Source organism: Brachionichthys hirsutus, chromosome 14, assembly GCF_040956055.1.
Source record: "Brachionichthys hirsutus isolate HB-005 chromosome 14, CSIRO-AGI_Bhir_v1, whole genome shotgun sequence".
Lineage (NCBI taxonomy): Eukaryota > Metazoa > Chordata > Actinopteri > Lophiiformes > Brachionichthyidae > Brachionichthys > Brachionichthys hirsutus.
The window spans coordinates 8,808,045-8,830,174 of NC_090910.1; the positions used below are offsets into that span (position 1 = coordinate 8,808,045).

Here is a 22,130-nt window from a genome sequence, read left to right on the forward strand (position 1 = left end):
ATTGGGCTCTCAAGGGCACAATGTTCCTTAACCATCAAGTACGGAACAATTCCTGTCTCATGGTTCTCTAATAAAGAATCTCTGAGGCCATTGCAGGATTTTGATTACTTGAGCAAGCATCAAATGCAGCTCGTGGGCTGTTCTGGGGGGAAAAAAGGATACGTCCATCTCAAGAGACCATCCTGGTGAAATAAAGATTAAAACAAATGACCGATGTGGTGACACTGATATTGTGTGTGTGTGTGTGTGTGTGTGTGTGGGGGGGGGTGGGTGTTGAAACACCATCTGCGTCCTGTTTTGTCATTGTTTTTGTGCAATCACAGAAATATTATGTGCACGGCTGAAGGAAAGTGGCACCGTTGTTGGATGCTGAAACCGTGTTGTGTTTGTGTTTCGTTCTCAGGATGAAATCTTTGCCCGCAGAGAGAAGTTGAGCTCTGCGCTCGAGTTCAACGGGGCCACTTCCTGATGATGACAGTAAACATGGGTGAGTAGGAACGCTCGCAAACAACATCTAAGCAAAACCCGCCACTCACACGCACACACACACACATAATGAGTGTGTGTGTGTGCTGTACTTTCTCTGCATGTATTTGAATGTCCAGAGGACATGTAAAGACTTGGAGGAGTTGCAGCTCGACCTGTTACTATAATGACCAAAAACTTACTATTCTCTACGTATCAGTGCCCATATCTTTATTTTTCGATCCTCTGTGACCAAAAACAATGTTTGTTTCCACAGATGATGGTCTCCAAAATGGACCAGGGCAGCACAGAAACTTGCAAGGTATGAAAATGTTCATCATCTCGGATGACAAACGATGCAGGAATCATGTTAATGGAAGATGAGCGGATCAATTTCTGTTCTTGTGTCTGTGAATTATTGAACTAGTTTGCCACGCCTGAGCATAAAAACTGACCAGCTGGCTTTGTCTGAAGTTCAGAAATGCTCTACTTGACCGCCAGCTAGCTAGCTAGCTAGCTCACGCTGGGAGCTTTGCCTCCTTTTTTAATAACTTACTATTTTTTTTTTAGAAAGTTCTGGTTCTAACATTCTGCAGAAACGACACACTTGCAGAAATAAGTTATGTTTAAAAAAAAAAAAAACCCAAGACAAATGGAAATGTTTCTCAAAATGTCAAACAATTTCTTAAATATGCTTTCCGTGCACTCAAAGCCCTCCTTTAATAAATGCATTACAGTAGTGGAAACACTCGTGTGCAGGACAAACATTGTCACAGCCTTTAGATTTTAAGTGTTTGCATAGACTTAGCGCATAGACCTTGCTCAAACATTAATTGCACCTTTATTGTCCACACGCCCAACGTATTTGACGTTGCATCATAGTCTACGTTTTAGCGAAACAGTAACCTCAGGGGTTAAAATGTCACACCCATTAAGTACTTGATTACCTGTATTACAGTTTCTGCAGGGAGCAAGGTGTGCTTGGAATTCATAAGTGAAACTTGCGGCTGGAGTGCGTGTGCGCGCGCGTGTGTGTGTGTGTGTGTGTGTGCGTATACTGCAGAGCGAGTACACGTTTGGCTCCAGCTGTTATCCTGCCGGATGCCTTCGCCATGATGTGTCTCTCGGCACCAGGAAATCCCCTCAATGTCTTCATTCAGGCAGCCTGCCTCTCTCACAAACACACACACACACACACACACACACACTTGCAAGCTGCAGCGATATAACCTCTTAAAACAAGCGCTGGCGTTTCAATACCCTCGGTGCTTGCATTTCCATCTCCAAACTCCTTTGGCTGCTCTGGCTTTGGAGAACGTGCAACTACCCACTCGAGGAAACAGACGAATAACTTTATGTAAACGATCCCGGCCTGGAATTCCTCCTTCATTTCACCCACTGCTCCTTTCTCTGCTTTAGCCTGAGAAAAAAAAAAAAAGGAGCGATATACAGAGTGATGATGCAACGCTCAGCAATCCGTCCTTCATTGTGTAATGTTTGCTCACTTTGCTCAGCTTCCTGGAATCCCCCCCCCCCCCCCCTTCCTTGCGCTAGTCACATTTTGCCCAAGAAATGAGAAGAAGCACGGGGGGGGGGGGGTCATTACAAGACATTAGCCTCACAAAATGCCAGCCAATCAGAAGGAGAACCGGTCGGCGTGCAGTTTGGGAATCGTTTAAATCACTACAAAAGTAGTTTCTTTATTTATTGAATATGTTTTATGTCACCCCAAGACTCATGGAAAACTTATATCAGTTAATGACATGGAGTTACGTTCATAAGGCGCTCTCTTATTCTCAAGTAAAGTCCCCTCTGTTCAAAACAAAACTTTTCTCCCTCGTCTCGCATGCATAGCAAAAGCACAAAGCAGACTGCTGGTTACTTTCAGCGCGGCCACAGATTAGCCGCGAATAAAAAAAATGCTCTTCGTCATCGTATTTCACCGCTTCAATCAAAAACCCATTAATTTCCTGAAAGGGGAATATTTTGCGGTCAACTCTGCTGCATATTCAGAGACAGTGACTCAGTTCCTTCCTGTTGAGAGGAGACTGGCCGAGTCAAACTGCTAGTCATCCACCACTCCTCCTCTGGCTAAGCCCCCCAGCAGGAAGCTTCAGGTCGGCACAGCATGTAGGTGCTATGAAAGCACATTTTGGTGTTTGGATGTATGCAACTTGTTTACATTCATTCTGCTTGCTGTTGTTGCCGCCCTCTTATCTCTCGAGCAAGCCAAGAGGAAGACGCGGGTTGTCTCAGTTTACCTGGTGACAACTCGCCTGCAGTGTAAAACTCGTTCCGACCGAATGGAAATGGGTTTACAACGACATGCTGGTGCTTTTTGATAAGAAAATGGTTTCTTCGATTGTCTCTAATTACAGTTTTTATTGAGCCACTTATTATTATGTCATTATTGTACGTCCTTTCTCCCCCGGACTCCCCTTGTTTTCACTGTTTGCACGACGGGCTGAGATTTTGCGGGTGTAACTCTTCTTATCACGCTGCTTTATTTATCTGAAAGTGGAGGGGGGTGCTCGGGTCAGCGGCGAGCGGAGTTGCGCAGTGCCTCGCTACGCTCCTGCTGCTATACCGGGATTATCAAACGAGATGTCCGTGTGGCTTGCTGCTGCTGCTGGGGGTGTTCACCCCGACTGGGCCTGGCGGAGGTCCTCCTGCAGGGGCTGTTTTTGTGGCGCGGCACACACCTGGCCTGGTTTCTGCTTGTAAAGCATGCGAGCTTCATAATGAATGTACTCGCCGCTCTTCTCACAGGCAAGGCTGGAGCTTAGGTCAATGAGCCTTTCTTTATATTATAATCACCTCGCTAAGATAATTGGTCTCTTAAGGTCTCTTGATATGGTAATGTGGGACGCTCTGCGGCACGTTTGGCCCTCCTTACATCCAAAAGTGAGTTGCTAGAGAAGCGCTAGAGTCAGACGCTGAGCGTCATTCTCTGGTACCCTCAGGTTTGCTAAATTACATTTAAGGGTTTAATGAAACCCCTTCGAGCCTTTCTTGTCCCAGGAAGAAATTCTGCATTTTAAACATCAACATCAGATTTAGAACAGGCTCCGTTGTCATTGCCAGTCAGTGGTGTGGACTGAAGGAATCATTGTTTGATGACATAAACTGAAATAATAAAGTCTCACCAAAGACTACCGGTAGGTGAAAAGCTCTCGACCACGTTGCCGCTTGCAACATGCAATCATTAACGCAGGCTGCATCGACACACTTTCCCCTCTTTCACTTTTTATGATCAGAGCGCAGAATTTAAGTGTGAGGTCCTTTCCTCCATTGTCCGAATTCCTCACCTTCCTGACACAAAAAACACGGAAGAAAAAGATTTGCCAGGAGCTGCAGCTCAGCCCCACAACGCCATTGAAACAGACTCTTCCGTGGCACCTTCAAGTGAAACCACACAGCTATAGGTCACCTTCACTTCATGTAACTAATTCAGTTGTGTGTGTTTTCTGCCTTCAGACGACGAGGAGGCGCTGAACTCCATCATGAAGGACTTGGCAGCTCTGGGTCGCTGCTACCCCCGCAAGCCAAAGAGCAGAACCTTACTCTACAAACAGGTACGCGTGGCATTTTAAGTGTTCAGTATATCGACTCCTCCCCTCCTGGAGTTAAACGATAGCTGTGGCTGGAGAAGGTTTGCAGACGAGAACAGCTGTGGCTTTAATCTGAGGAAAGATCCTTCCACACCTTGATGTTCTAAAGATTCCTATTTGTAAATGCAGCTCCATCATGTTGCATGATGATTAACCTTCACTGTCATTCTGGGGTTCTCTTTGTCTAAAAGGAGCTCGTTCTAATTCGACCACAGTTTGCAGGAACTAATGGAACCTTGAGTTGTGTTCACCCAAAAAAATGTTTGGTATCTAAGTCTTAGCTCAAGGAAGCAGGAACCTTTGGAATCAATGTCAGCTCATTGATAAATCACTGTTTGAATTGGAACGCTCTACACCTTATTATCTCTTGACAACTATGTTTGTGAAAGAACTCGATGTCAATCAACGCATGCCATGAATACAAATGGGACGTTAGTATGAGCATCAAACCAAATCCACGCCGCAGATGAATTTCCTTGTCGTCTGCTTGTCATGAAAAGAGGTTCTTAAGTCCTTTGAACGTCCTGTGGACGCTTTTCTCCATTTCTTTATTTGTCTGCTTCAGAGGGAAACGTTTATTTGTTGGCTATCTAATGGCAGAGCTTTACAAGAGAGACTTCCTTTCACCTCGTCTTGGCAGGATAACTGACCAAAACAACAACACGGCGTCCGTCCCACTAAGGCTTCCCCTTTAGTGAGACATTTGTTCCGCATTGCATTTTAAGATTTAGAATTTTAACATCACTGGTAAATGCCATCAAATTAGATACTACATTAAAGTGACACATTTTATTCTATGAATTATTTAATATTAAAATATTAATTATCTGATATTAAAATGTTTACTTTTTAAATTCATTTTGGCGCATGTTTGAGTGAATTTTAATTTCAATGTTACATGATTAAGGGCAGACTGTTAGCATCAGAATGGAGAACTGTTAAGAACCAGGACCGTTTAGCTAGAATCAAATCCGGAATAAGAATCCAGACGATGCCCGACCGAATTTAAGAGTCCGTTCATGGTCCCTTGTTCACTGAAAACTTGTGCCGCTTTCTGAATTCATTTCCTTGTGCATTTTGTTCCCCGTGTGGAATGCTAATTGGCAAATCCTCTTGAAGCATCGGTGTTCATTATGGGTGTAAGAGCCAATGTGTGCGCGGCGGGTGAGTGCGCGTCCACGCCGCGGTGATTGGGGCGTGGCGCAGCCGGTGTGGAGGTTATTTGTGTGTGCTCACCTGTGCGGTGTCAGTGTGTGTATGGCCTTGTTATGGTGGTGGGGTGAGTGTGGGAAGAAACTTTTTGTTGACCGCATAACCGTAAACGCAGGACCGCAGGATAAGCAGGGTACCAGCCAGATGAAAACATCGGAAGGATTGCACGGGCGAAAGGAGGTATTTAACGACAATCGATACAACAGCAAACAAGTAAGCCCTCCAGCTGTTCCTGCTGCAATCCGGAGCAAATAAGGCCTGTGCGACGTACTGCGTGCGCGTCTTCAATGTTTTAACCCCCTCGACTTAGCCCACCGTGACGTTCGGATTAATTTTGATTTATACGCCACAATAATGGGGCATAAACAAACAGTGAAGAGCGGAGCGAGGCAGGGTAAACCATCGCCTGCACTGATACGGTGTCAGTGTTGGTTTTATCAGCATGAGCTCATGTAGACTTTCAGGCTCCTCCAGATTCCTGCTTTATATAAATAGAAAACTTTGCTTGTGTCATGTTATCTTTTGAGTCAGGTTGACGGCTTATGTTGTCTTTGTTTCAATGAACAAAACTAAAAAGTGAAAAGCGTATCCCTCGTTCAACCGTTAATCATTTTAACTTTCCACTCTGTTGTTATTTTTCCCCTCTCAACAGGATTTAAGAGTCAAGCTGGAGCATGAGAGAGAAAAACGGTATGTTGGAACATCCATATTGTTTTTTTCTACTCCACTTTCCAAGCGTGGACTCTTCACGTCGGATCCTTTTTGTCATGCCTTGCGATGCCTGGGAGTTTGAGGCGAGGGGAAATCATGCTTAGATGCCAGAATAGCATAAAGAGAAGGAAAAATTCCTGCTCTGACATTTAGCCACGGCCTTGTGTTTCAGGCTCGGAAGGGCCGTTTGAGAGAGAGGGGGGGGGGGGGGGGTAGGGAATAGAGGGAGGGACAGAGAAAAAGACTCAGTGTCCAGTCCTGCACAGAGCCCAAATGAATACTTCATCATCTGGTCTTCACATCCTTCACCCTGAAGCCATCTGTCCTCCCTCCACCATCCTCAGTTACTCAAGAGTCTGAGCATGGCTACACTCCCGCGGTCTGGAGACGCCGTTTTTCCACCAAGGCGCCTCTCAGATCATTCCGGCTAAGGTCGCCTCATTGTAAATAACAAATAGCTTTGCTTGATTTCGTCGACACTGGCTTCGCAACTCCATGTATGGAAGCCGTGTGAGTCGGAAGTGCTTGGTCGCAAAGATCTGTCCTCTTGAAAGCTTTATATCTGACAGTCTGCAGTTATCCAAACAACTCAGGAGGGGGGGGGGATAAACACGACGAGACGAGGGTCTGCTGTTACAGTGGGAAAACAGCCGAGAGATGCTGACCAGATTCTTGAATAATTGCTGTGTTTCATCAGAATATAAACCAGTCAAAGGGGCTTTGGCTGGAAAGCCACAGACTCGTACGTAAGAAAGAGAAGGAAACGGTTCACTCCTCCAGCAGAATCTGGCTTCACGTCAGACCTCTCTCCGCTTTTCACAACGCTAATTGGCTGTTGCTGAGAAGGAGACACGATTTTCATGTCTCTGCGTTTCCCCCCTCCCCTGCGTCTCGCAGTCTCTTTCTCATGAGCTTCCCTCACAATGGAGGGGACGCCTTCCGCTGTCTTCAAAAGCAACTCTCTTTCTTTTTTTTTTTTTTTGGTTCATGTCGTCATTATTTTCATGCTATTCTTGTCCGAGTTCTGGCGATTTAACTTTCTAGGACCTGTTTTGGAAAACAGAAGGATATCCTGAGTTTTTTTTTTTTTTTTGTACCTCGAGCGGTAAAATAATAATGTCACATTAGTATGACTAACATATTCATTTATTTAGACCTGCCATAATCAACATTTATACATTAACAATGGGTCACACTAATGGTGGACAAATCCACAGAGACCCTGTAGCTCTACGGTGTTGTTTCTGGTCACCGTTCGGTTTTCCGTTGCTGTTTTTTTATTTGCTCTGACTGCTTTTACCAGCGGGCAGCTGTTTCCTGCAAAGAAGAGCGGAAAAACACTGTAAAAATGCAACGTTCCCACACCGCTAAATGGTGGACAAATCAAGTTAGGGATGAGTCGGTAATGTAGCGGAGCGTTAAGCTAAATAATATGAATCAAGTTTGTTTGTTGTCTTGTTTTTGTATTTCTGGATGTAATTTTTTGTGTAAAAAAGTAATACATGTATATTAAACACACACACACAAAAAAAGAACAATTACAATCCAAGTTGCAGCAGCAGCAGCGTTCATAAACATGTTATATCAGGCATTCAAAGTCCCTGAGTCAGGATAACCGTGTTGTCGGTCGACAATGGAATCTAATTGGACGGTCTCTCTTTTCGTTGGCAAGCGCTGAAGGTTTTGGGGCAGGAAATAGGAGCTGTGTCTCTCTTCCCTCTGGCTCTGCCGCAGGGTCTCCTGCCAGAGAGTGAAGGAACAGAGCCAGATCTTTTTTTTTTTTTTTTTTGAGTGTGATTGTGTCCATGAGAGAAAGAGAGAGTGAGCTGGGATGCGTGGAAGGCAGTTCTTTCCCCTCGCAAATCTGTGTGTCCACATGTTTGCACGAAGGAAGGAAAGCCATATCTTTCGAAGCAGCATCCTTATACTCCCCCCCCCCCCCTCATCATCCCTCCAGCTCTTTATCAGACGCATCAAGTATAAACAGCATTTTGTGGAGAGCATTTAGCAGTGATGCTTGACTCTGATCTGCAAGCCTCCCTATTCCCAGAATCCTCCCCTCAAATGAGGGAACCAAACAGTCATTAAGATCGGCAGCGCTTCGGCCTCTGAGCAGGAAATGATGGGATAAATAAAACGAGCGCTTTTATCAGGATAGTACAAAGAGATAGTGGGTTGCAGATTCTTCAGAGGCAGAGAGTGAGGAAGAAAGGCCTCTGAGAATGTCCTTCTCTTTCTCTCCTTTTATTTTGTCAGGCTGTCTCCTGCATTTTTTCCTCTCGCCGTCTGTAAATATCTCTTTGTATCTGTATCTCTCACTCCGTCGCTCTTTGAAAGAGGAGGGAAAGACACACATCCTGCTGCTTTTGCTGCAGCCCCCCCCCCCCCCTTTCCTCTCAGGAAGTTTCCCATCTGCCTTTGTGCTGGCTTAGTGAAGAGGCCTAGTGGTGTTGAAACAGTGGCCGATGCACCCACTGATTGGGCAGCATGCTCAGACATGTGGGGATAAATAAACAGGCATACTGTACGTCCAGATATAAACTCCCCGCAACTCTCAAACATGCCGAGTGTGCACAAGCATTCCATACATGTAGGCGTGGAGTAGGTATTACTTTCTTCCTTCAGGAGGATTACTCTGGCTCTGTCTGTTTAAACCGCAGTAATTATTGCCACTTAAGCATCAGCTTTAAGCATTCTTCTTATTCTTACCATGCAAACGTCACAAAATTGCTCTCAAAGCTATTTGATTGTCCAAATCCAAGGACATCTTCACATCTGTAACTCCCCTTTTCATCCTCTCTGCCTCTTCTCTTCGCTTTTGTGTCATTATGCCTTTATAAAAATGTAAACTAACTTGTGAACCACGAGCAATTGCAGCTGCAAGTCGGGCGTACTCTTTCATAGCTGACAAGTTGAGTGTGAGCTTGTGAAGCTAGACGTGGCACCGTCTCCCGACTCTGACCCTGCTACTGTTCTTTTGTTTCCCAGAATCATCCCGTTCCAGAGGCCGCTGTTGGTCAAGGAGCTGCTGCAGAAAGTGACCGAGGCTTTTGGCCAGCAGATGGACATGTTCTTCATGGAGAAAGAGGTGCGAGAACAATCACACTACAAATATGATCAAGTGTTTATTATTTCTTATGCATCCATCCTTTTCATTATATTAGCGATCAATTAAAGTTCTAGTGCCGTATGGTTTTCTTGTCCTGTCAAGTTACTTCTGCCCCTGAAGAGCCAGGAGGACCTGGATCAGGCGGTGTTGACGTTGGGGTGCAGCTCGGGGGTCAATGGGCTGCTCAGGATACTTCTGAAGACTCCTAAGCACAACCATGTGAGTTCCTGACATGTATCTTATCAACTGGCTGGTTTTATCATGACTAGCTTTGCAGGGTCATTAGATTTAAATAGCTTCGGGGAATTCCCTCATCGATATGATAATGTGGCCCAACGATGACGCAACGCTTACTTGCTCTCCTGATATTGATCTTTCCCTCCGCCTCTTTCTTCTGTTATTTTGCAGTACCTGCAGGGGAACAGCAGGGACAAACAGAGCGAGATGAAGTCGTCGCGGTCGCTGGGAGACCTGAAGGGCTCCCTGCTCAAGGGCACAGAGAGAGTGCGCAAACACTCAACAGGTGCGTCAGAATGTAGACACGAGGATAAGCGCTGAGTCTTTCCCCTCACACTTACCGATCTATCAGGAGTTATGCAACACGTTTCTTGGAGAGAAGTCGCATTCGGCTGGTTCCCTTTCTTTTTGACGTGTGGGGAACTGTTTGCAATGCAAAGTAAGGAAGGCCATCGTCATAGCAATGTCAAAGGCACGCCAGCTAATCTGATCATTATGTTGATTATAAAAATGCTCATCCTTGGCTGTTAAACAGTTCAACATACCCGTGGTCACTTTCCGTTTGAGACCTTTCAGCGTATTTTATCTATTTAAGATACTCCAAAACTTAATGTCATGAAAACTGGCCCGAGTTGCGGCAAAGTAATGCCTTCATATTTTAAAACAAAACTATTTAAATAAAGAAAATACAACTTTAATGCTTCTCTTTCTTTTGTTCATCTGCCTCTGACAAAATCCAGTCGAGCTTTTTCCTATCCATCCCGTTTTTAGATTAGCTCAGCAAGCTATTTTAACTAAGATGATGATGAATATATTTATTAGATAGAATGTTAGAGTACAAGTACAGTCACACAGTAGCATGTATTACAGTACAAATAACGTCAAACATCCGGTCTAAGAGGAGCATTTCAAAAAAGCCCTTGCGGGCTTGTTTCCGTTGAAAGTCCTTCGTACATAAATCATCCACAATTAACAATACAATTAACAATACAAATAAAAATAAAACCAATATTAAATTACGCAATTGATGCAACGTAACATTAGAAAAACAAAAATAAAATGTTTTTACACCGCCAGTGCAAACTAACAATTAATCTAAAATAAGTTACACCACTGATGCAAAATGACAATAAATAACTTACATAAATTACAATAAATTACTAAAGCAATTAATACGTGCAGCGTAGGTGGACAAAAAAAAGGAGGGGGGGTTTGATCCGGAGAGAGTCGTGATGACTATCTCCGTTTCTGTCCCCCTAAAAGGTGTAAGATGCTTTCTGTAGCTTTCTATTTAGCAGACGAGATTTATTTTGTGCTGTGAAATACCACAACTGCAAGAATACACTACCAATACTCACCCCAGTCTGAATATCTTCTCTCACCATATATCGGTTCTGTCCAGAGAGGTCAACATATAACGGTCGTATCTCAACCCTGAAGCAAGCAGAAATGACCGGCTCATGCTTCTGCGTTGCATTCACGTTGCATTCACGTTGCATTCACGTTACTCACTCGAATGATGCTTGGGTGAGGATACCTCGATTATCTTATAGCAGCAGGGGTCGAGAAGCAGATGGAGATGGAGAAGAGGAAGAAAAAAAAAAGCTCAACTGTGAAGAAAAGAAAGATGTTATTTTAGTCGACTGTTTATTTGACCGTTCCTGCACGTCGGGCACCTCTTGACCTCAGTGCACGTTTCCCGTCAGCAAACGACAGACAACACTTTCCAGTCTTACTGTTTCAAGGACAAAGTGCTCAGTCTCCGCTGCAGCTCATCCAGGAGAGCGTTTGTTTACAGTAATTAAGGTTAAAGGTGGCAGAAATATGGTTTATAAATCATTCCTTATAGTCCTGGCAACGGTAAACCTGTTCCCATGAATAACACTGTGACGTTATTTTCTCTCCTCTGCACCCACTTTCATCTCCTTATCTTTCTTCCTTTATGCGCCCTGGCTTTCCATTTCTCCGTAACCGCTCCATTTCTCCTTTGGTTTCGTGTTTTTTTTAACACTTCTCGTGCTTCTCCGCGTGTAACTCTTCTATTCCTCCTTTCTTAATCGCTGCTCCTCGCTCTTTCTTCACGCTCCACCCTTGCAAACTGTCCCAGGTTCCTTGCACACGGGCCGAACGTCCCCGCCTCCTGGCAGCGTCCCCGAGGAGGAACAGCAAATCGCCCGTCAGGGCTCCTACACCAGCATCCACAGCGAGGGGGAGTTCATCCCAGAAATGCACGACTCGAATGTAAGAAATCATCCCAAAAAACATAAAGAAATTATTAAGACAGTCAGACATAATATGAACTTTATGAGCATATTGTAGTCCTAGTTAGGCTCTTTTACATATATTTGGCTTGGCTGTGCGGAAGTCTGTGTTTGATAACAGACGTTGGATATCTGGACTCATTTTACAGAAAAGTGATCCCCTATTATTTTTGACTGGAACATCTGGAACATTGTTATATTCCAGACTGTTTCCCTGTCATAAATTAAAAGCCACTATAAATCAACTTTCTAGAAAAGAAGAAGGTCCCACGATAAAGGTTCCGAGGAGTGTGTTTTTGGGTATTTGGATTCAAACAAACCTTTTTTAATGACCGTACTAGTTTATCGGGGACTTTCCCGTGCTGCTGTGTGAAATCTGCATTTTCAAACTGTTTTAATTGCCGTTGCATATAAATGTCCTTTGAAGAGACATTCCTTCACATTTTTATTTTTATACTGCGGTTTTACGCCGTTTGCACTGCTGCATATTGTTTCCTACGTGATTGCATGACCCTCGGTTTCTTGTGTTATCACATCGGTCAGATGCTGGATCCTTTCGGGAGTGCAGACAACTCACTGTCGAGCAGCTGTCAGTCAATAGATCAAGCGCTGGACAGGTGAGCCATCACGCTGTGTGTGTGTGTGTGTGTGTGTGTGACTGCAAATGTATATGTATGATGCGCAAAGTCCTGTTGTGAATGTGTTTTTTCTAGTCATAATAGACATGGTTTGCAAGATAGTGTCCCATGCCTGCGACCCTGTATTTCACACCCGCACACACACACACACACAAAAGGGCTAGCAACCAGAGGCTGTCAGTGCATTTTGCGATCAGTGTTAAAGGCTAGCACAGCTCCATGACCCCTGCCTGCGCTGTCCCTGTGGAAAAAGCAATTGGATCAGTTTGCTGTTGCCATGGCAATAAAACTCTTATCTCGATGCCTGGATTCTTCTGTTATCAAGAGAGAAAAAAAGAGAGCGAAGCTGACAGAACGAGTGGGAGACGTAAAAGTGTAAACGCAAGAACAGGCTGGATGCGAGGACTGAGCCAGGAAATGAAAAGTGGTGAAAGAGTGAGCGTGAAGCTGGAGAGAGAAAAGTGTGGAAGAGTGAGGTTGAGAGAGAGAGAGAGAGAGAGGGAGAGGGAGAGCATAGGACGGAAACGGCTCTACCTGCACGAGGCTTATCTGGGCTCCAGGCTGCAGAACAATGGCAGGAAACGAGTGCATGGAACTTTTCCCTTGGAGCGGGCATGCATGCCCCTTATCTAGGGTCACGTGGCCCCGCGCCGCCCTGCGGTCAACAGGGACGTCACTCTCCCCCAGGTCGGCAGGGCTGTCCACAGACGGGCCAATGAGAGTAGGCGGTTGGGGGGTAGGAAGGTGCCCGATGGACATATTTAATGATGCAAACTGTTTCTCAACACTAATTCATCACGTGTAACATCAGCTGTGGCAGAAAGCAGAGTGATTTGTATGCAGAAGTCATGTTTGACACGTTTGGTCCTGCTTTCCAAACCAACAGCTGCAGCCAGACCCTGTTTGAAGATCAAGGGAAATCACCGCCTGAAATAGCAAATGCTTTTTTAACTTTTTCCCGCTCTGTTCTCTTTTTCAGTCCTCCCTTCTCACAGAACAACCGTGACAATAATTATCTGAACCTCAACTATGACTACAAAGGTAAGAGAGGCGGGAATCTGCAGCTGATCTATAACACGATACATTATGATTCAAAGGAATAGCAGAAAGCTTCATTATTATAAGCTTTGCTCAGTTCTTACCTTTTTGTTCTGTCACAGAAAAAGCGCTTTAAAGACTGATTTTCTTTTTTCTTTTTTTTTTTGCTCATATTTATTTAATTTTAATAATTATTAAGTGTTTTATTTTTATTCGTACTCTAGTTTATTTCTATTCCTATTTCCTTAAGCATTGCTACCTTACATTCATATCATCACATTCATCTTCTGTTCCGGTTTTTATATTCTGCTTTAAGTTATGTGAGCTGCATTTCTTTCATAAAGGGTTCTGGACAAATAAAGTTTACCGTTATTATTATGGCCTAAACATTTCCCCCCTTTGAAAATAATCTCTTGAGATTACCATTGTGCCAGGAATATTACGTTATTTGACGGTTTTATTTGCCTTTTTTTCCCCCCAGACTGGACATCCTATAGTCGCTCCTTCTTTCCGGTCATTTTTCATCACTTCCATTTAAGTCCTCATCCTCAGTTCTTTGTCCTCTTTTCCTTCACAATGTAGATCAAGTGCATCAGGGTGACTGAGAAGCCACAGCAGCTCTCCCAGTCCGACCATTTCTTCTGTTTTCACCATCCACTGCAGTTTAAATCAAAAAGGGAGTCCCTGCCTGATGCGCACAGAGACCAGGAGCAGAGGAGCTTCATATAGCTGAAGCAGCAGTGTAGGACTTGCAATGCACATGCCTGCAGACACGCACATGCACGGTTATCCCTTCCCAGATGTAAAGCTGTGTGGCCTCTCCTGGTGAGGCCTGCAGTGTTTGTTTACCATTCTCTATGAGTAGATTTTTCCCTCTCCATCCCGTGCTGCCAAGCACAAAAAATAACTCCCGTCACTATTGGATACGGCCACAAAAACATTGCGAGGGGAGGCAGTCATCTGGCAGAAACAGCTGCTTTCAATTGCAAGTGGGCTCCATTGCTCTCCATTCTGTGTGTGTGTGTGTCAGCGCCGCTCGCCTGCGTCAGCAGCGCTCCCCACCTGCCTTTAGTTACTGCTCCGCTGGGTGCAGCGCTAAAGCTAAGCTAGCACACACGAGCTGTTTTCACTGTCTGCTCAGTGTGTGAAAAGCTGTCTCCCATTTGACTCCGCTCTGACTTGGCACGCCGTAGCAGCGCAGCGTCTGTCAGATGTGATCAGCTGAAATGGGGAAACTCTGTCATCTTTATTGGGCCTTGGTTTGTGCCCCCCCCCCCCCCTCCCCAAAGCAATCAATCCCGCATTAGTGAGCTGGTGAATAAACACAAAGCTGTGGATTGAGAAGTGCTGTTTAGATGTGATGTGAGGCGAGTTATTAAAGCGTCACTGATCGTCTGTCTGACGGCTTTGCCTCGTTCCTGTCTCCTCAGGTCGCCATGGGAAAGGGGGGACTTTCCCTCGCCAGCTCCAGCTGCCCAATCGCAGCAAGGATTATGGAGACCGTAAGAAACCGGCTTTTCTAGAGCAATAGCAACACCACTATCATGACACAGATGAAACAGATATGTTACTATGTGCATAGTAAAATACAACCGGGCATTGTGTCTGGGTCTCCGCCTCACGTTTCTACCACTTTTCCAGATAAAATATTTAAAATACTGCATTTATTTTCTCGGCTCGTAGGATGGATTTGCTTCTCTGGGCCTGCTGTTCCAGGCAGCTGCTAGTAATTGCTTACTCAGAGGATAACCTTGGCTAGCAATGATTTACGTTTCCCTGCGGTGAACCCGAACTTGTATAAAAACACAGCTCTCTGCTTCCTGTCTGAGGGGAAGTGGGGACCGAGTGGCGAGAGGCACTGTGCTCAGGGCGGCCCTAAATGTTAGTCAGGAGCTCACCCTCTGCACAGCACCTGTAAAGGAACTGTGTGAAACCCAGTCGGTGTGAGTGTGTGAAGTCATTAATAGGTCCGTGTATATATATATATATACATATTTACGTGTGTTTTCAGGTCGCAGGACGCTTCCGCGCAGCTTCATGCCGCAGGAGAACCTGTTCCAGCTGGTTCCTTCCAGTCGCACACGCAGTTGTAATGGAGACAGCACGCTGCTGTACAGCGACCTGCGCTCGCTGGGCCGCGCCACCGACAAAAGCTGCCAGCGCGGAACGTCCAAGTGTAAGCAGGGACCCGAAAGTCCGGTGGATTAACAGAGAAACACCAGATCACATTTCACCACAAACAAGTCTTTAATAAATCCTCAGTCTGCATCCTCTGGAGAACGAAACAAATGAAACTGATAAACCAGACATTAATAAAGTTTATGAGGTGGAAGCATGAACCGTGGCTTCTTTTTTTTCAGATTTGAAGTCTACATTTTGACACATTTTTCACAGCGAAATATTGAGAAAAGCTCCTGCACAGTAGATTATTTTTATTTTTGTATTATTCGAACAGTCTACTTTTGTTTCTCTTACCAATACAGCATGTAAGTGTTAGTACCGGTAGTGCTTGAATCCGATTAGCATATTACGGAACACTTGGATAAGACTGAGCCTTAATAAAAGCAAAAAAAAAGCAAGGTGTTCAAATAACCCTCATTAGGAATAGAGTCAAAACAAGTTTCATCTGTTTTCCTGTGATTACTCTACGGCTGTCAAACATTCTTTTTTTTTTTACTTTTAGAAGTAGTCACTAATGGGAAGTAAAGTGTAAAGTACTGTAATGTAAAGTATGACTGTCTGCGGAGGCTACAGAATTCCCTCGTCATCATCCACGTCGCAGGCGCTACCCTAATTCTGTCCTCGGGATGCGTCGCCCAAATAATTTGCCACAAAATGAAAGCTCAGCAGTCTGTGGTTGAAGTGTCAGTCTCCACTATCCCTCTCACCCACACGTGAACCGCTCTGTCTACCCCGGCCACAAAGACGCTTGTTAATACCAAAACAAAGTGTCAGAGTCTGGGCCTGTGAAGATTAGCGTTGCTGAGATGCTCTCTCTAGGCTCTGACGACTTTCTGTCGTCTGAGTAGCGGTTTGACTTCGATATCTGTGGGTTCCACCTCCCCCCCCTCATCTCAGAGGGTCTGCAGTGGGAATTATTTAACTTGCAGGCTGATTTTCTTTTTTTTTTTCTTCTTTTCCAGTGGATTTAGGCTCCAGTGGTCGTCGGTGTTTGCTCAAATCGGAATATCACGAGGGATCTGTCTCGCCTGCCTTGCGGAGGACTAATGACATAATGAATTACCCCTGGGTATTCATCGCATGGCGTTGTGTTTCTGCAGCACCGCGGGCACCAGTCAACTGGCGGCGGGGGAAGCTCTTGGGGCGCGGAGCGTTCGGGGAGGTCTACCTCTGTTATGACGCCGACACCGGCCGCGAGCTGGCTGCCAAGCAGGTGCCCTTCGATCCCGACTGTCAAGACACCAGCAAGGTGAGACGATACGAGTCACAGGGACAGATGTGCTTTAAGGCCAGATTGATTTTAGGATTTAAGAGTAAAGTTGCTTGATTTTTTCCAATTGATCTCTGTGATGCATTTTTTTTTTTTTATATATGTATAGGAGGTGAACGCTTTGGAGTGTGAGATCCAGCTGCTGAAGAATCTGCGTCACGAGCGGATCGTTCAGTACTACGGGTGTCTGCGGGACCTCGAACAGAGGAAACTCACCATCTTTGTCGAGTTTATGCCTGGGGTGCGTACAAGATCAATTTTTAGGTCGCATGCAATAAAACAGCAACGGAAACGGCTCTAATAACAAAATCTGAAGATGACATCCTTTGCGTTGTTGTGGCTGTAAAGATAAGTGCCACATATATTAGCATAAAATCAAACCCGTGCCGGCCACATCTGCTAAAATCCAATGCTGAAACATCACCAGCTGTTAACGAATATGTCCTCGGTGGTTGGTGTCAGCAGAACGGTTCAGTTTATGAGATCATTTTCTCGCTAAATGAGCATCTTAATGAGCTGCTTGGCGCCTGTGGACCTCGTCCCTGTGCCTGTTTTCAGTGTTTCCTGTGATATTTTTTTTCCCCCCTGAGTTGGAGTTGAGTGTCTTCGTCACACATTGTCTAAAACTTGGACATGTTTACGTTCCGCTCGACTTTGCTGGCAGAGGGAACAGCGGAGGTGACAAAGCCAAGTTTGATTGTTACTGCTTGACACGGCTGCACCAGTGGAGCTCGCCGATTAAGTCGCCCGCAGTGGTGGTTGCAGTGTGTGTGTGTGTTTGAAAGCCACAGAACTGTCGAGGTGAAGAAAGTTTAAGGGTTTTTGCGCTACTAAAATCTTGTCGGAGGTGTTGCTGGATTAGAGCTTCGCTGCTGTGATTTTCCTCATGAGGAAACGGGAACTGAAAGGAAATGCAGGACATCGAAGGAGACTGGAAAGACGAGCTAAATTACTGATTTTGGCACGTTTTCTCTTTATATATTTGTTTTTTTGCACTTCAAAATTGGCTGACATGCTCCTTCCACAATAAAACAGTAAATCGTTCAGATGGAAATAAAGTATGTGATCGAATTTTCCCTGAAATCATTGTTATAACAGGCACCAGTTGATTTTTATATCTATTATATGCACCTTTCCAAAAGCAGATCTTCTATATTTCATAAAGCAATGAAGCCGTGGACAATATGAAGATCATGAATGCATTTCTAATGGCTCCTAATTCTCTCTCTCTGGGTTTCTGCTTTTTATTTTTTTCTCTCCAGGGCTCAATAAAAGACCAGTTAAAGGCCTATGGGGCCCTGACTGAGAAGGTTACAAGGAGATACAGCAGACAGATCCTCCAAGGAGTCTCCTACCTGCATAGTAACATGATTGTACACAGAGACATCAAAGGTGGGGCTCCCGTAAAGGTCAGGGTATACTTCAAATTGGATTTAAAAGAAATGAAACATCCATGTTTGACACACAGATTTGTGTAAACACAAAATCTTTATGGCGCAGTTGCTCCTTTGAAACAACTATAAATCCATTGCTTTCATCCCGGATGACATTTCCTCATTTCGTAATTCACGATCTACCAAAAAAAAAAAAAAGCACGGAAACGGTCCGTGGAGATAAATTAGGCTTCACGCTGGTGAAATCGACCGGGGCTAAAAATGTACAACACCGGATGGAAAGGTTTTAGTTTGGCTGCCCACAGCTTTGGGAGTCACTGCTTCGTTTAGCGGCAGCCTAGAGGAGGGAAATATTCCGTCTGGTGGGGGGAAAAAAAGATAGTAGGTCTCGCGGGACACGGGCTCTGAGCGAGTATATATTCGTGGGATTTTCCACTTGGTAATTCTCGTCGTATTTAATATACGGTCTGTGTTCATCTCACTGCACAAGAGCTCCTCTGTAGGCAGTAATGAGAGCCGTCAGCACATGTTTTTTTTTTTTTTTTTTTGATAGAGCTTAACATCTCAGCCGTGACATTACACTCTGCAGTTTCTACGGAGAGTTGATTTATTGGAGAGTCTCGCAGCAAATGTATCGGCAGTGAAAATGAGTGAGAAGTTAATGTACACTCTCACAACCTCACGGAGCCGTCCGCGCCACAGTGGGGGGGGGGGGGGGTGTGGAGTGTGAGTGGCGTACATTAGTCACTGATCAAACAAGTCGCGTTCCTGGAGGAAATGGGACAGACAGTTACAATTTGGAAAAAATTACTAGAGGAAGACGAAGAAAGGATGTCTGATCCAATGTTAAGGTTTCGGAACATGTGTGATGTAAGAAAACGTCGGTGTTCGTAGAGCTGCATTAGCGTGGCATTTATGCAAAAAACAAAAATTGCTTGATATTTTAGAGTCTGACATCACAGCCGTAGGAAAAGTTTAGACCGCTGGAGGCTCCGGCTCTTCTTAACGTCACTGTTGAAGCCGACTGGAGTCACTGGAGCTTCAAAGAGGGTTCGACAGCTCACAGGAGACTCTTGAATAACTCTGAGCCAGTTTTTGTTTTCCTTCCACCAGGTGCTAACATCCTGAGAGACTCGTCAGGGAATGTTAAGCTGGGGGACTTCGGAGCCAGCAAACGTATCCAGACCATCTGCATGTCTGGTACTGGAATCAAGTCCGTCACCGGCACCCCCTACTGGATGAGCCCAGAAGTCATCAACGGGGAGGGCTACGGCCGCAAAGCTGACGTATGGTACGAGTGAGATCAGATGGAGCTTGAGCAAAGCCCAAACTAAATGCTAAACTTGATGTTGCCATGACAATGTCAGTAACACTGAACCTACTCCGAGCATTTAAAAGGTTGTGTCTATCACAGACAATCAAAGGTTGTCAACAAATGATTTGTTCTATTGTAATTTAGACAAACTACTTGTAAGGTGATGTTTGAGGCCGTTACGAGTCGACTAACAGCCAACCATTTCTGCTGGATCTTTGTCCTCAGGAGTGTCGCCTGCACTGTCGTGGAAATGTTGACGCAGAAACCGCCATGGGCCGAGTACGAGGCCATGGCAGCCATTTTTAAAATCGCAACCCAGCCCACGAAGCCTACGCTCCCGGAGGGCGTGTCCGAAGCGTGCAGAGACTTCCTGCGGCAGGTGTTTGTTGAGGAGAAATGGCGGCCCATTGCAGAAGTCCTGCTCAGCCACCCATTTGTCCAGGGCAGCTTCTGAAGCCTTGCGGGACCCCCCCCCTCCCCCTCCCCACCTTTGCCGCCCCGTCCCCAGGACCCCGTCCCCCTACCAGTCTCCTGTAACCGGGATCCAGGGCTCCCCATCATTCCGACTTCCTGCTCCGTTAACTCTCAACACCGTCTTGCCTTGTCAGGACCGCTGCACCGCTTCCCAACTAGCTCAACATGGATTTTTAATTTTTAATTTTTACTTACAGATGCTCGGTTGATTGCGTCAGACCTCCAGAGCCCTCTGAGATATTGCAGTGCTGCTCCCCCCCCAGGACAGATTTGACGGAAAAGCACTTAGCAGTCTCTCAAGCTACACATGACTGTCTTTTAACACGAGTAGGAAATGCGACCAAAGTTAGAGTCTCAAGCTTTCTGGGCCTTGAAAGTAATTTACTGCTGCAGAGGTCTGGCCAGATGTTGTGTAATTGTGACTGCCGCTGATGACGTGGATCACACGTGACAGTACTGTAACCGTGAGAGAGATTAAAGTGGCAAGATATTTTTATAAGACACATACAAAGTCGTTTTTAGCAATGATTTTTATAAGTCACCCGAGTAAATGTAAATGTATTGTCATCAACGCCTTACAATAAGAATTTGTAAGTAAGAATGTCTCTTTTTTTCTTTTTATGCATTTTACGAGGGTTGCGTTACTTTTCCAGCACTCTCCAGTTCTGAATGACTGTCGGTGACATTGCACTTTTGATATCATTACATATCTCCAACGCAAAGGTTAGTCAACTGGAGGAGATTATTTTTTATTCTAGTTGAAGGTTTGCTCTTTCTATCCTTTCATAAGGAGAACTGTGCGGTTTGTTTTTCAGTGTAAAGAAAAGGAAAAAAAGAACCAAACATTTGCACAAGTGCAAAATCTATGAAGCAATAGCAACGCCACAGTTGGAGTTTGTGACGGCCATTCCAGCCTTGAGCCCACAGAAAGAAAGTGGACAGAGACGGGCTGAAAAGACCTGCTTCCAGTAACGCTAGGCTAAGATTACTGTGTAGTATTTGTCACGTTGGATTGCTGCCTCAGAGCCCTTCTAGCCTTTTCTGTGTTACGGCAGCTTTGTGCACACAGACCAAATCTGATGCCTCGAAGTTGGTTTAGTTGTATGAATCCAGTCGCCCCCACATGCCTTTTACGTTGCTTCCCCACACTATATGAATGAGTCGCCTGATGACATCACGAATTGTTCTGTGTGATGTCAGATGAAGCGCCAACGAAAGCGTGGAGCGGGAAAAATGAAGCTGCATTCAGCAAAGTGACGAGATGAAACTTTAAGAGGGGAGATTGTGGAGTTCAGTGTTTGAGCTGGGGTGCAGTGGCACTAAAGGAATGATGGAATCTTCTCTGACCCTTATCAGTGCCTTATCATGAGTCTGCTTGTAAACACAAGTCTTCACTGCCAATGTGGAACGCTTTGAAAATCAAAAATGAGCAGCTGTTCACCACAGCACACAACAGGATTTGCTGAAGATCTTTTCTATGGATAAAGAGTATACTGTAAATACATATTGTGCTGCACTTTTGTATGAAATGTCTTTGCATTATAAACAAATCTATTTGACAAAGTAGCAAATGTTAAACAGTAGGCTGCACTGTGATTTAGACGGGAGAAGTGTTGTGTGATTGTCTCCCGGAGAGCTGGAGGCAGTATGAAAAGGCTGGGAGGCTTTCGAGTGGGGCAAAGCCTTGAACATGAAATGTATCAAGTCGTTGATCTTTTGTACATTTAACTTAATAAATCCAAGGTCTAAGACTATTCCTGTGTGAATTGTGTTAGCTTCTAGCATAAAGCTACACTGCGGTAGCAATAAATGACGGCGACTTCGTCCCGCTGCTTCGAAATTACTCTCAATTCACGCAGCTACCCTAAACTACTGTAGAGTGTATGTAAATTAAAATTAAACAAATTACATATCTTTATCAATACAACTCTTTGTGTTCGCTCAGATTTCTTTTCTGCCTCAGGAATAAGATAAAATCACTTTGGCCAGAACTGCTCAAAAACTCAACAAATGTGAAAAAGGGAAACCTGTAATTTGTCCTGCAAACTGCTCAAATTACAAGTCAAAAATATTTTACAGTGCATGTATCTGTTAGCAGATACAACTCAAGTGTTGCTCTCTCCCTCCGCTTGCAGCTTTTCCACTCAGCTCAAACAAACGCAGAGCACATTGTTCCATTGTACTGCTTTGACCCCCCCAGACATTATGTTGGAA

At 44.9% G+C, this 22,130-nt stretch overlaps 1 protein-coding gene across 1 annotated transcript; it reads left to right on the forward strand.

Moving 5' to 3' along the window:
* The first annotated feature begins 453 nt into the window (after positions 1 to 453).
* Positions 454 to 19,896, forward strand: map3k22 (mitogen-activated protein kinase kinase kinase 22). The gene is made up of 17 exons (XM_068747972.1): positions 454 to 487; positions 743 to 787; positions 3,943 to 4,040; positions 5,941 to 5,978; positions 8,988 to 9,087; positions 9,211 to 9,327; positions 9,517 to 9,631; positions 11,453 to 11,586; positions 12,150 to 12,223; positions 13,224 to 13,285; positions 14,713 to 14,784; positions 15,294 to 15,458; positions 16,564 to 16,712; positions 16,843 to 16,974; positions 17,996 to 18,125; positions 19,241 to 19,418; positions 19,668 to 19,896. The coding sequence occupies exons 1-17, from the start codon at positions 469 to 471 to the stop codon at positions 19,894 to 19,896; spliced, it is 1,857 nt and encodes a 618-aa protein (XP_068604073.1). The 5' UTR covers positions 454 to 468.
* The last annotated feature ends 2,234 nt before the right edge of the window (positions 19,897 to 22,130 follow it).